Source organism: Anastrepha obliqua, chromosome 3 (assembly GCF_027943255.1).
Source record: "Anastrepha obliqua isolate idAnaObli1 chromosome 3, idAnaObli1_1.0, whole genome shotgun sequence".
NCBI lineage: Eukaryota > Metazoa > Arthropoda > Insecta > Diptera > Tephritidae > Anastrepha > Anastrepha obliqua.
The window spans coordinates 8,137,542-8,152,879 of NC_072894.1; the positions used below are offsets into that span (position 1 = coordinate 8,137,542).

At 42.5% G+C, this 15,338-nt stretch overlaps 1 protein-coding gene across 1 annotated transcript in view; it reads left to right on the forward strand.

Annotated features, from left to right (window-relative positions):
* LOC129242759 (G-protein coupled receptor dmsr-1-like) overlaps positions 1-15,338 on the forward strand; it is a 48,116-nt gene that overhangs the window by 17,453 nt on the left and 15,325 nt on the right. The window contains exon 2 of the mRNA XM_054879581.1: positions 2,088-3,274. Coding sequence (XP_054735556.1) covers positions 2,088-3,274 — 1,187 coding nt within the window. The remainder of the gene's footprint in view (positions 1-2,087; positions 3,275-15,338) is intronic.

Here is a 15,338-nt window from a genome sequence, read left to right on the forward strand (position 1 = left end):
CCCAGAAATCTGTGTTTCGAAAAATGTGTTGGTTCGGTGTTCGCTATGAATTAACGTGCCGAAATATAGTCATCAGAGGGAATTTGTACATCGCTCCACACGTAGGTAGGTAGGTAGGTAGGTAGGTAAGATGGCAAGAGTACCCCAGGTACACTACAAGTAGCACTTACGTGCCGTTTTGATACCATAATGTGGACCACTACCTGCAAAAAAAAAATTTAGGGATAAAAAACCCTCTACAGCCATCCAGTGCAGTTGATGTAGTGGAGCAGAGAAAGGGGATCTAGGCTTGAACATTTCTGAAAGTCATCCCCAGGGAATCTCAAGCACCTAGCCGCCAGAGCCGGACATTTGCAGAGAAAGTGTTCCACAGTCTCTTTCTCTGCAGGATCCCCACAGCTTCTGTAATAGACTTGCATGGAATTCCAAGCTTCTCCGCATTAGTACCAATCACCCAGTGGCCAGTGAACACCGCAATGAGTTTGGAAATTGAATGGTGGGGGACTCCCATCACCTTAAGCGTTCTGTTTCTATCGTATTGGGGCCATAGTGTTTTCGAAATAGCGCACGATGAGACAGAGCTCCATCTGTCTTGCGCTTTTTTTAGAAAGAAATTGTGTAGTTTTTCTTTAACGACGGTCAAGGGGACACCGATGTCTGAGAAGGGGACAGCTGAAGCCGGTTCAGTCGACCCCTTCCGCTATATTCCTGTGCCCAGGAACCCAGATAAGGGAAATGTTTCCTGCACGTTCGAGACGTTTGAACTCCTCCTTACAGGAGCTCACCAGAAGAGAACTGCAATACGGTGACGACAGTGCCTTGATCGCAGCTTGACTATCGAAAAAAATATTAATGTCTTCCTCTCAACAGCGATCCCGCAGCATTTTGCATGCCCGCAAGATCGCGAAGACTTCTGCTTGAAAAACGCTGCTTGTTTCCGGCAGTTTAAAGGAGACCGAAATGCTGTCTAATTTAGAGAAAACCCTGTTCCCACTCCAGACTCCATTTTGGACCCGTCAGTGAAAACAGAGGTACCGATTCTCCCCTCTTTCCAATCTTGCCTGCTCGGAAAGATAGCCCTAGCACAACCCTCAAAGCACAGTTTGCGGATGGGGAGATCAGTGCGAAGAACAGAGAAGGAAGGGGCGATCTGCTTCAAGATGCTACTATGTCCTACAGGAAGTTGCCTCCAAAGGCCAATTTCCTTCAACCTAATAGCGCTCTGAGCTGCAATGGATTTAACCTGCAGATCCACAGGAAATAAGTTCCACACGTACTTTGTCTGCTTATTCTCGGTGGCGTAGAATTGGCCTACAGCGAACATACATACAAACAAATGCTAAAAAAATGCAACTTTTAATTTAGAAACTTTAGTAGTAATAGAAAATAATTGAAAAATACGATTAAAGAAGAATTATAGCAGACGCTTTAAGGTTTTACTGTAAAAGACAGAACTCCAAACTGTTTAGTCATTTTTAATTTGTTGTGGTTTGATGAGTCCAATTGTCCAACTTGTATCACATTTTGATCTATAGACACGCCTGTTTCTAATTAATGTCGAAAAACAATTTATACGGCGGCCATATATAATTGGCGCGTACACCCGTTTTGGGCGTACCTCCTATTTCTGGTGTGCATCTTGATGTTGTTCCATAAATGGAGGGACCTACAGTTTCAAGCCGACTCCGAATGGCAGATATTTTTGCGAAGAACTTTTTCATGGCAGAAATACTCGCGGAGGTTTGCCATTTCCTGCCGAGGGGCAACCGCTATTAGAAAAAACTTTTTCTTAATTTTGGTGCTTCACCGAGATTCGAACCGCCGTTCTCTCTGTGAATTTCGAATGGTAGTCACGGACCAACCCATTTAGCTACGGCGGGCGCCGTTTACCAGTAGAAATTAGCATCAAACTACAGGCAAACTTGTCCAATGTGCACTTAGATACCTATTTTGGGACTTTGTACCACGAGGTGTGGAGAAAGTATAGATTTATAAACTTTCTTATTGAGTAAAGCAAAATATTCATTTTTATTCTTTTACATACGAAATTAAAAATTTATTGGATATTTTTCATTCTTCTTTTGCAGCTACAAGATTTGGCATGGCTACATTTCGCTCATCGTCTGCATTCTCGGCACCATAGCCAACACACTAAACATCATCGTGCTGACGCGCAAGGAGATGCGTTCACCGACCAATGCCATACTCACCGGACTGGCGGTGGCCGATCTCGCCGTCATGATCGAGTACATACCCTACACCACACACGACTACATACTCGCCGATCAATTGCCACGCGAACAACGCCTCAGCTACAGCTGGGCTTGCTTCATTAAATTCCACTCCATATTCGCACAAGTACTGCACACCATTAGCATTTGGTTGACCGTCACGCTTGCAGTGTGGCGTTACATTGCCGTCGGTTATCCGCAAAAGAATAGTATCTGGTGTGGGATGCGCACCACTTTATTCACCATCTTCACAGCGTATATTGTTTGTGTATTAGTGGTATCGCCATCGTTGTATCTGGTGACCGCAATTGTGGAATTTCTCGAAGCGGTAGATGAACACGGAAAAATCCTCGACGCTGAGCCCTTAACGCAGTACATAATCGATTATTATAATGAGACTACCCGTCAGATGGCGGAACCGGTAACAGCATCAGAATTGGCAGCCTCAATAGCGCCAGGTAATGACAGTACATTGGCAACAATGTTTGCCGTCACTAGCTCGGCATTAACGTGGAATGTGAGTAGTGTAGCTAATACAATAGCGACAACACTTTCCACGACAACAACAACAACAGCAACGACAACGACAACGAATGCACCAACGCCATCACCATGGCAGCGTGCGCATCATAACATTACCGTTTATAAACTCTATCACAGCGATTTGGCGCTGCACAACAAATCGCTGCTCAACTCAACGTTTCTCATATACAGTGTCCTCATCAAATTGATACCTTGTTTTGCGCTGACGATACTCTCGATACGTTTGATAGTGGCGCTGCTGGAGGCCAAACGACGACGCAAAATGTTAACTAGTAATGCCGCGAACGGTATGAAGCCCATCGTTAATGGGAAGGTGACGGAACAGCGGCCGCGCAAAAATAGCAAAACTTTGGAGAAGGAAAAGCAGACGGATCGCACAACGCGCATGCTGCTAGCAGTTTTGTTGTTATTTCTCATAACTGAATTCCCGCAAGGCATCATGGGTCTGCTAAACACGGTGCTGGGCGATGCATTCCTCATGCAATGCTACTTGAAGCTGAGTAAGTAGAGCCAGGCAATTTGCCAAAAGCATGAATGAAAACAAATTTCCAATTAAAAAATTGTGCGTCTAGGGTCAGCGCAGTGAACAATCAGTCGAGTAGCACACTGAATATTGAGGTTGACAAATTGCATCTGGCGTGCGCTGCGGCAACACATTAATGTCGCTTTTAATGTTACTTATACGCCCCGTGCGGTGCTAATTAAAACTTTCCAGCCGTTTGCCTAACATTTTTTTATTTTTTACTTTTAATTATAAATTTTTTTGCGCGTTTATATTAAGAATATCCTTCCGTCGCATAGCTTGCAGGCTCTCTTTTTTTATTACATTACATATTTTATGGATTCGTGTCATCGCCTTTCGATCTATGTTTTCTACTTTAAAACTTATTTTTAACTCGCTCCTGCTGAGATACGCGTCTAACCATTTCTAACCACTCGACAGCAATTACAACGTAAGCAAAATTAATTACTCTCATCCAGAGTCAAAATATGGGAAAAGCATCGTCCAAAACAAAAATGTACAATTTTCAAATATTCCTCACTTTAACCACTTGAACAACTTTGTTAATATTTAACTTATTACTACGAGCCACCCTTGCACGAAACAACAACACAATTACTTGCAACCATCAAAGGGATGGTAATAAGAGAAAAATGGCAACAAAAACAAAAATAATGTGCTTCGAACAGCCAAGTCATATTTTTCATTCATAATACAGCTGCACAAATAGAAAACTTTTCTGACAAAGTTTACAGCTTTATTGTAAACAAATGATTACACTTACTTACACTTGAAAATTTGTTTCATTATTGACCAACTTTTTGTTAGTGTGAGAGTTGTGCGTAAATAAATCAGAAATAAAGCCACTATTTGGCCTCCTCTAGAGAAGGAAAGTTCTGATTAGCCAGAACCTGCATTAGCAAGCGGAACTGGTGAAAGTTGAAAGGAGCAGCGCTCGATCAAAAACTTCCCGGAACAAGCACCAAGTGGCGCTCTAAGTCAATTGATTTGAGTTCTGTTTTCTGTTTTTCTTGTTAGGTAGCCACATCTGTGGTTAACACTCATACCAAAATTGTAGCGCCATTTCTGGGCATTCCAAAAAGTCACGCCGTTCTGAGTAAATCTACCTCGACATGTGGTCAGAAGTCATCAGCATTATCAAAGCTCATTATGAAGGCTTTGAATGTAGAATTTTACACAACAAACAACTCTCAGATGCGACACACCCGAAATCCGGTGTGAAACAAAGTTGCCTCTTGTCGCCATTGCTATTTCTCATAGTCCTCGACGATGTGCGGAATAAAGCGCTGACTGGCAAACGCGACGTACCCTAGAATTTCCATGAATATTTAGAAGAATTAGCATTTGCGATGACATTGCGCTTTTGTCCGTCACAAGGTTAGATCTGCAAACAAATTTGAACGAGCTCAGCGCCGCTGCAAGCAAAGTTGGGCTTAAAATAAACGTTGGCGAGAATGAATTCACATCAAATTGTTCGCGAATCGAGACCTCCGGTTTACTGTCAATAGTAAGCCGGAATTTTGCTACCTTGGAAGTAAAATCTCACCAGCAGGCGGGACGATTGAAGACAGTGCACACCATATCCACAAATTCGTGCAGCATTTGCATAGCTGTACAACATAGGGGTTTCAGATACCCTTTCAGTCAAAACTAAGCTACGAATCTTCAAATCCAATGTAAAATCGGTGCTCATCCGAAGTCTACAATCTTTTGTCAACGCGGGCTTACGCAAAATTTTGAAAATCTGGTGACCTCGCGTTATTTCAAACCAGGATTTGTTTATTCCGACCAACGAACTCCCAATCGAGCTCGACATCAACGCCAGATGATTTGGCTGGATAGGCCACACTTTGCACAAAAATGCCGGCGAAGTTTGCTGGGCTGCACTGTGATGCAATCCGCAAGGTGCAAGAAACCGTAGAAGACCAAGGACCACCTGGCAACGCATAGTGGATACGGATATATTAAACTCGTAGAGTTCGAGCTTATTATATCCGTATCCACTACGTTGTGGCACGCCGTCGAAATGAAAACATCAATAAAGCTATAGAAAAGTTAATCATCAGAGCGCTGGCAGAGGACTTGAATATTGCTTATGGAGCCATTCAAGTCATTGTATTGAATGTCTTAGGTTTCTGCCATGTTGCTGAAAAGTTGGACGCAGCAATTGGTTATACCTGAATTGCATGCAAAAAGGTGGCCACGTTGACATCGTCAAAGACATTACTGGAGGCGAGGTATGAATTTATGGGCACGACACGCAATCCAGACTTCAAGCGAATGAGTGGAGAACTCCGAGGGAACCAAAACCATACAACCCACGTCGTTTTTAGACAATGGATGAATAATAAGCAAGTCAGTTCTTTCAAAAGACGCGCCTAGCTGTTGTTTTGGAATAAAACATGCAAAAGTGCAGATTCTTTTAGGTTTCGTGGTTGAAGATTGTTCAGCAATACCCTGAGCTGCAGCGGCTATATTCCAAACAGAAAGCCCAGTATTGGAATGCCAGTCCTTTTTCTATATTCCAAAGCACCAGTTCCTTGAGATTTGTTCACCACCCTTTGAATTATCGACTCATACGGATGATTATTTCCTTAGCTTCTTGTTGACCGTGGCATTCTTTTCGAACATTTCCCAGTGCACCATGCCCTCCCAGTCACACCAAACTTACACCATGCTCTTATTTGGATGAAGATCCGACTTGACGGGACATGACATGGTACGGTCGTATATATTACTCGATGGCGGACGAGATGCTGAGAAGCAATTTGAAGGTGACTTTGTTTTTTTCGTTGATCTCGTAAGGCACCCAGGCTCCCAATTTTCGGTAAATTACAAAATAAGAGCCCTTCTTTAGGGGGGATGGTGAGAAATCGACTCCGAATTTTAGGAAAAATAGCATTTTTGGAGACTGAAGATTGATATCTTAGTACTAAGTAGTAATTTTTACCTCTTGCCTTTTTAGTTATATAAAAATTTGTATTGTGTTAATCTTGAGATTTGGTTGAGCAATTAGCAGGTTACAAAAAGTAACCGTGTCTCTTACAGAACCCTACGATTCTAGATGCGGAGAATGCTGAATCTACTCTCCCCGCGTAATCCCGGGAGTCAAGCAGTTCCGAGCTCATTGAATTATTTGCAGTCAGAGGAGTAAAACTATTCTAGCGGTGCCTCACAGATACCGTTTCACCTCCGTGAGTAACTGTGGACTTGCTACGGCATGAGGCCCTGCCAAAGGAAACGGCTCCTTATATAAAAATTTGTATTGTGTTAATCTTGAGATTTGGTTGAGCAATTAGCAGGTTACAAAAAGTAACCGTGTCTCTTACAGAACCCTACGATTCTAGATGCGGAGAATGCTGAATCTACTCTCCCCGCGTAATCCCGGGAGTCAAGCAGTTCCGAGCTCATTGAATTATTTGCAGTCAGAGGAGTAAAACTATTCTAGCGGTGCCTCACAGATACCGTTTCACCTCCGTGAGTAACTGTGGACTTGCTACAGCATGAGGCCCTGCCAAAGGAAACGGCTCCTTTCACCTTAACTTTACTTCTGGTCACCGGAAGGTATCCAAATAACCAAATTACAAAGATCTTTAATAAACAAGAAGCCATAAGAAAAAATGGCACTGGAGGCATGGCGAAAAATTTAAGTCCACCTTACTGGGCACCGCTCTAAAGGCCCATTTACTCTACCAGCCAGGCTCTTCAGCTTTATGCCCTTTGAGGTAAAGCCGCTAGCTGGCGAAACCTTGCAAACTAAACCTGTTGAATGGAAGTCAAACCCGGTGCAGAAGACCCGCCTTGGTAGACCCAGCTCGGGCGCCAAAGTGGCTGATTACGAATCTTTAACGCAGCGAAAGGCAGCTTCCGAGGCATGCAAGTGTTTGGCGTTGTCGGTGTTCCAGGTACTGATGAGCTCCGCCAACAACCTTGTTGCTCCGAACCCTTAAAGATGCAGCAGGAAGAACGCACAGCTCTCAAGATAAAGCAGAGACTGAACGCGATCCCTGAAGGTAATCTCACGCCTGAAGAAAGTGCCTCCTTAAAGTGGGCCAAAGAAGTTCTTGTCACGAGCAACCACCGTAAAACAGGGAAAAGCGACGATAAACACATACATTGCACTGCACTAGTGAAACCGGCCTTTAAGAGGCAAAGGTCACTGAACCACACTCAGAGTGGACCAAGCGACCTTGGCATTTGGTCCACTCACAACCCCGTAAGTCGCAGTCACAGCCCTCTAAAGCCCTTGACTAAAAAACACCTATATATATAATATATAATTGGCGCGTACACCCCTTTTGACGAGCTCCTCCTCCTATTTGTGGTGTGCGTCTTGATGTTGTTAGACAAAGCGAGGGACCTACAGTTTCAAGTCGACTCCGAGCGGCAGATATTTTTATGAGGAGCTTTTTCATGGCAGAAGTACACTCGGAGGTTTGCCATTGCCTTCCGAGGGGCGACCGCTATTAGAAAAATGTTTTTTTTTTTTATTAATTTTGGTTTCACCGAGATTCGAACCTACGTTCTCTCTGTGAATTCCGAATGGCAATGACGCACCAACCCATTCCGCTACGACGGCCGCCAGGAAACACCTGCTGCTGGCAATTATCGACTAAAGATATCCCTCTCGCAAACATATCTTCATATAAGTGGCACTAGTCTCTAATGAGTCTCTGTATACTATAAGGCTAAAATTACGATACAGATACTGGCTAGAAATAATCGAGTGTGAAGCTAATATCGTGCGCCGATGAGCGATGGGTCAAGCTTTAGGAAGAAGCCATCTCTTTTGAGGAGTAGCTGTAGTCGAAGGCCTTGTTGCTGCTCATAAGACAGCCATGCTCAGTATACCTACTAGCTAACTCCTCGATCTATACCACAAGAAATTTTGAAGCTTATCCAACTTGTCAACGAAGGACTATCCACCGATAACTGGAGGACAGTCCGAGTTGGCGAGGTCAAGGAGAACCAGGGCTACGATTGCGCTGCACTCTCAACTCCCGCGCGCCAATATGTTAGTAATTTAATTTTTTAGTGCGAGTGTAATAAGGTGAAAAGTTAAATCCTTTCAATTTCATGTAAAAACAAAATGTCTGTGAGGAATATTAGAAAATAATTGTAATTGGTGTTTTTCCGTTCGAGATGTTTACATACGACATTTTACATTATTTTGTGCGCAGTGGCTCTGTGCTCTTTAAATATATATTTCTTCATGCCACCTACATACGAGTAAATGTGTATTTGCGAGCTTTTTTGTTTTCTTACCTAGGAATCTTTATTTGCTCATGCAAATGGTGTATTCATGCGCCCGTATAGGTTTGTATAAACACCGTAGGGGAAAACTAAACCACTCAGCAAACATTCCATTTCATAAACTGGTATTTGTTGGAAGAAATCGCACTAGTTCTAGAGTGTTTAGAATTGTACCAGTTGAAATATGACCAATTAAATCTGTACGCCAAGCATATAAATATTCTTCGAAGGTACTGTTGTTATGTCTTTAAATAGCAATAAATACAGCCAAAAAAATGTATACATATATATATACTAGGCCGGATCGATTTGTGGGGAGGCAAAAAAATCGCCCATTGATCTGTGAAAATCATATTCTAGGGATCAAAATAAGAAACTTTGCCGAAGGAACCATACCTCTAAAACGAATTCTGATGTCCCCCAATTTGAGTCGAACTTTTTAGTTTCTTTTCTCATGTAAAGGCCAAAAATGGTGATATTTTGAAATGATTGTATGGGGAACCCCCCAGGGGAGTTCCAGGGGGTGTGCCACTAGCATGGGTGGATCGGCCGTCCAAAGTTAGTGGGGGTCGGTCATACATTTGGACTCGATTGGAGCACTCTAAATGGGTCACAGTGGGATTTTTCGTTCGACCCAAATTGGGGGACATCAGAATTAGTTTTAGAGGTATGAACCAAAGTTTCTTATTTTGAGCCCAAGAAAACGTTTTTCACAGAGCAATGAGCGATTTTAAATCGACCCGCCCTAATATATACTTATATGTAAATAGAAATTCCATGGATATTACAAGCCTATGGCAATTTAACCTTTTCTGAACAAAGTTTTTGAGGGGATAATGCATTCTCAGATAAACGCGTTCTTAAGACGCAACGCTTTGGCTAGTCCATACCAATCTGGTTTTCGGTCAAAAAGGAGCTGCACTACATGAAAACGCTTAACACTTCTTCACAAAGTTATTACTTCTCAGGAGCCCAAATACCTATTGACCGACTTCAATTTGCTATGGACGATCCCTTAACCTCATCACTGATTATCATATTTCACCGTTATAGCTTAACCGGTATCATTTTTAAAGTTGCACAGTCTGATGGGCCGTCAGCACAAAACCCACTCCAAACATTGACTCTTTCTGGGTGATTTTTCTTTTTTTTTTTTGGTCGGGACAACTAGCGAGTACAGCTCTCAGACAACATTAAGTCCATTGTACTGCACTCCGATTCCCTTTTTCCATGTTCTTTAAATCTACCCGACCTCAGAAGAAATCTGACACATCAATGCCAAAGACCTCAAGCCTGATTCGAGTGAAGGCCGGGTAGATGCACAGAAAGTGGTCCGCCTTCTCATTCTCCTCTCCACATGCGCTGTCCTCCTCTCCATAGTGCACAGTCTTAGATGCCTACCTTTTCCATGTGCTTCGTGCATAACGGCAGAACGGGCTTCGGGCCAAAGAAGTTGGCCTCGGAGTCCATCCTAGCTAAGAAGTCAGAGATCGCATACCCGCGATATCCACGTGTATCGGAACTCATGTTAACATCAGGATATTATGTGTACCGACATAGTTCAGCCTGGATTGACAGAATTTACGACTACCCTTGAAGTGGTTGGAGGGTTGTCTAAGGCCATGTTCGCAGCTTGGCGGTCGCTGCAGACACATAGAGATCTGCCTCTCCATCTGTTTTCCACAACCAAGTTGAAACACAGGTGCATGCATTCCAAGAGCAAAGTGCAGTTTTGTCCAGCTGGATTTCACGTAAACAACAGAGTTGGAACCGTGCTTGGTTCTGAAGTCATCCGTCAGAATGCGAAAACAGTGTATGCCGGGCTCATTTTCAGAGTTTGAGAACAATTGAGTGTCTGGCAATATCCCACTGTATCTCTTTTCAAGTACGATTTCTGATGGTATGAAGTTAAGTGGTATGGAGAGAATCGTTGGATCCAAGTCCGTACCTTTTCTGTTGTCCAATGCTAGACAGGAGCCGTACCAATTCCCATTGTGTGTCAGCCTGAATCGCCTTCAAGGACTCTCCTTGGTTGAAAGTATGAAGTGGTGGTAGACTAACCAGAGCATCTAATGCCGAGCCTGAAGTAGTCGGAAAAGCTCCGGTCAAAACAGATGGCCACAGTGCGTTGTAGTATAAGTTGTATATGATATCCCACGAGGAAGAGTTTACTCATCCAGGCCACTGATTCATAGGTGATATAGATCTTATAATAGCTGTATGGATCCTTATGATCTTGCTAGGAGAAAGGCCCCACGTTTTCCCAAAGAAACCCTTGCACTGCCAGCAGGCTTTCAGTGCTCTAAATGCCTTTGCTTCAACATGTGACTTCCAAAGGAGTTTTCTATCGAGGATTACTCCAAGATTTGAATTAATTTCTTTTTAGCTTGGGTTGGTTGGTTGGTTTAAAGGTGACCCCGTATCGGAGTGCCACATAGACCGCTAGTTGGGTCCGTTGTGTTACCCTATAGCTCATTATATTGTATGATTTCCCCACCTAACCGTGATTTTTATTATAGATTTTGTTCCAAGATATTAATTCGTTTCGAGAACTTAATGAGAGATTTGATTTTTAGGTCCGAGAGTACTGAAAGATTGTCAATTGTTGGAGAGCCTAGAAGAGTGAGTCGACTTCTGGCTAGGCCGGGGCAACTGCACAGCAAATGTCTGCTCGATAATTCCTCATCTTCGTCCTCGCAGTATCTGCACAGGTCGTTTTGAGGAACCCCGAGCCGACGTGCATGAGTGCCCAAAAGGCAGTGGCCGGTGATAAGAGATATTATATGCCTTAGTTCGTGTTTCGAAAGACTGTCTGTTTCAGACTGTAGGATGACAAGATTTGTCTGGTCGTAACGTAAGTAGTTTCCACTCGCCACCTCCGATCAGCAATGCTGTGAAATTCTCGATCAATGATCATTTTACATGTTGAGAGCGGAATGTGGATTGTGGGTAAGTTACTAACATTTGATTGCGAGCTCATCAGCTTTGCAGTTACCTTCGAATCCACTGTGACCCGGTATCCAGATAACTTGGACAGAATTTTGAGATAAGAGACAGGATCGAACCACATCTGAGTGGGTATAAGAGGAGCTGAGTGCTCGAACTGCCGCTTGACTGTCAGTGAAAAAGCGGATATCCTCTAGTGATATTCTCTTTTCTAAGATAGTTTTCGCAGCTTACCAGATAGCGCATACTTCCGCTTGGAATACATTACAGTAGTCGGGTAATCTAAATGATAGATTGATGTGAGGGGAATTGGAAAAGATTCCAAATCCCACTTTACCGTCTTGTTTTGAACCATCTGTATATATAATCAGAGGGCCATCGATTGCGGTAAGATTTGTCTTCCATTCTTCCCTAGTTGGGAGTGAACAGGAGAATAGCAAGGGTGGTGATGGAAGACCTGCATGATAGTCTATGTCGGAAGAGGTAACAGTGTTCTTGTTCAGTGCCGAATGGCCAAGATACTTATTCCATTTCGATATAGCATTCATGCGTGTCGCTGCTTCGGAGGGAACAAGTGAAGCAACATATTTAGAGCCTTAGTAGGTGTTGTTCTTAAGCATCCTGTTATCAGGAGGCAGGCTGTTCTTTGGACTCGATCAATTGTAGCTACTCTACACCGTTTTTCGAGTGCTGTCCACCATACAACCACACCGTAGAAGAGTATCGGTTTGATGATCGAGGTATATATCCAATAAATGATCCGAGGTGAAAAACCCCAGGTTTTGCCTGTAGCTTTCTTACAAGTATAAAGAGCTATGAAAGCTTTTTTACATTTGTTTTCAATGTTCAATTTCCAACTCAACTTCCTAGCTACAATAACTCCTAGATATTTAGCTGAATCTGATAGAAGTAATGATTCCCGCTTTAAAGTTATTGTTTGCAATGGAGGAGATTGTTGTTTCCTATTGAAGAGAACAAGATCTGTCTTTTTAGCTTAGTCAGAACGAGTACATCAAGCTTCCCTCTTCTGGTAAAAAGTAGAATACCAGCCCTGGTTGGGTTTGCCGATAGCCTATTAGCACATCACATAGTGTCCATTATATCCAGAGTTTTCTGCGCTTTTCTCTTTGTGGGGCGTAGTTTTTTCTTAAATAAAATGTAAATTTTCAGTACACCAAATGTGGCAAATTTCCTGAAAGTTGACTCAGATGGCTGATTATATCGCCCAAAAAAGATACGCAAATGCGCGATTTTGGTTTTTTATTTGATTAACCTAAAGTCTTTGGAAGTAAGAAGATCAGTCCTCTCACTTTAATTTGTTTACAGCATCAACTCATTTCTGAATGAATGAATTAATTTTTAGAATGAATTAATTTTAATTTAGCGCAATGTAATATTCGTAGCTCTTCACCGTTCTACCTCCTTTTGCTAGAGCTTTAAGTGAATTTAATTCAATCTCGGGTTCTATCTGACTCGTTTTTTCTTCTTCGAAAGGTATATTTTTAATTACTTTATATTCGATTTTTAAGGCTTTTAAATTATGTTCGATAGATGAGAAGCTTGTGTTCATAGACTAAGGAAATAAATAAGTAAATTAATAAATAAACCAAGTAAATAAACAAATAAATAAATAAAAAATAATAAAATAAAGAAATTCACTTCCTGCAGAACGACCATTTTCACAAAACTTTGGATCACTTTTGCGCGTTGTTCTACTGAATATCACCCCTGACTAAATTTGCCAAAGCCTGTAGTACCAATTGTCTGCATAAAAAATTAAAAAAAATAAAAATAAAATAAACCATAGATACTTTCGGTCAAAGATCTGTACCCCACTTGATTCAATCTATACCTGAAATCATAATAAAATATTTTTGAAAATTTCGTTCATTAGTTTTTAGTAACTTTTTCACACACCCATAACTAGTGAAACTTCTTCACAAATTGAACTAGAATTTTTGTGTCTGTTATGGACTAGTTCAATGAGTGGTATAAAACTGATGCGTCCTGTTGAAATTTGCACTTGCCGTCAATCGCAAACCGAACTGGTAGTCAGGTAGTTCAGAACGAGTAGACCTAATTTGCATATGTATATGTAAATAGCAAGCAACGTGCGGGCATAATTTAAATAAATGGCGGCAAATGAGATACTTCACGAAACCTTATAAATAATGGCAAATGTGCAACGTATACAGCTAAGCAAAGTTGGTGCGGTAATATTCGTAATGTACGCTAATGGATATAAATGCTAAATAATGAATGCGTTTCTCACACCACCAACCTTAAGCGGGCAGAGTGGGGTATTTTTTCAAAGGGAACTTTCGTTTTATTTAATTGAAAGCTTTAATATGAATTTAATGAAAGTGAAGCTTAAAACTGAACTGAAATAAAATACAGAGATCAATATTAGCGATTTAGTAACTAATATGCGGATCCAATTCTTTGGATCCTGCCCCAGTATCAGTATTGGAGCTGCCCTTATAGATTTTTGAAAATTCAACCTGAATCTCAGCACATTCATTATTGCAGACTATCTTCAATAGGAGTAGTTTAGGTTTGCTTAGGTTAAATGGTTGTCAGAGAGAAGACACATGTGGGCAAATTCGTCTTTTGTGATACTTTCGCAGAGGAAATAAGGAAGAGGTAACGGGTAGGTGCAATTCAAAAGCTGAAGCTCAACAAAGCTGCGAGCGAAGATGGCCTGAACTAATCATTGCCGACCAGCAAGTATCAGTGGAAATTCTTCATCCCCACATCACCGCCGTCTGGACAAAAGACATCATCGTGAAGCTGCTCAAGAAAGGAGAGCTGCGTGACTGCGGCAACTGGCGAAGAATAATCCTACTTAACATCATCTACAAAATTGTAGCCTCAAGCGTACAAAGAAGGCTCAAAGATATCGAAGGGTCAAAGATATCGAACGCTCCCTAAAAGACGAGTAAGCTGGTTTTTGTTCTCTACGATAACTCCGAACTGGCAGGGCGTCACAAAGGTGATATCAGCGATCTATTCACACCCAACGCAGGCGTAAGACATGTCACCCCATCTCTTCGCCCACATCCTTGATGACGTCATAAGCCAACTGACTCTGCACAAAAAAGGCGTCATATGTAGTTTGATCAGGCATCTTGTGGACCTGGACTTCACAAACTCTCTCACATGCAAGCGAAAGCGGACAAACTAGTCGCGCTGGCTCGTACTGCCGTACTGGAAATCAACATCGCCAAGACCAAAGCCATGAGAGTTAACCCCTATAACGCAAGGATATTGGATGACGGATGCCCGGTGGAATTCATCGAAAGCTTCTACTACCTCGGCTGCGTCATCACGGCAGATAGTGGAGCAGATGAAGATGTCAACTGTAGGCTAAACGAAGCAAGGGCGGCATGCGGTCGAGGGCATACAGTATGGGAGTCTTCGCAAATCTCCAGACGCACTGAACTACGAATATTCGACTCATGCGTAAAGTCCATATTGTTGTACGGCAGGGAAACATGGCTGGTCTCTAACACCATCCCACAGAGGCTACAATTCTTCATCAACAAATGCCTCCGCATCATTTGCAGAATATTCTGGCCAAACACTATCAGTAACGACGCATTGTGGAGATTAACAAACGAGAAACCCATTCTTAGGCAAATCAAATGCAAAAAGTGGCGATGGATAGGTCACGCATTGAGAAAACCTCCAGATAGCATCACGAAAATGGCACTGGACTGGAACCCGCAAGGGAGCAGAGGTCGCGGTCGACCACAAAACACTTGGAGAAGGTGGATGCTGCGCGAACTAGCAGATGCCGACATCTGAAGGGACGGTGCAAACACAACAGCACAAACCCGTGT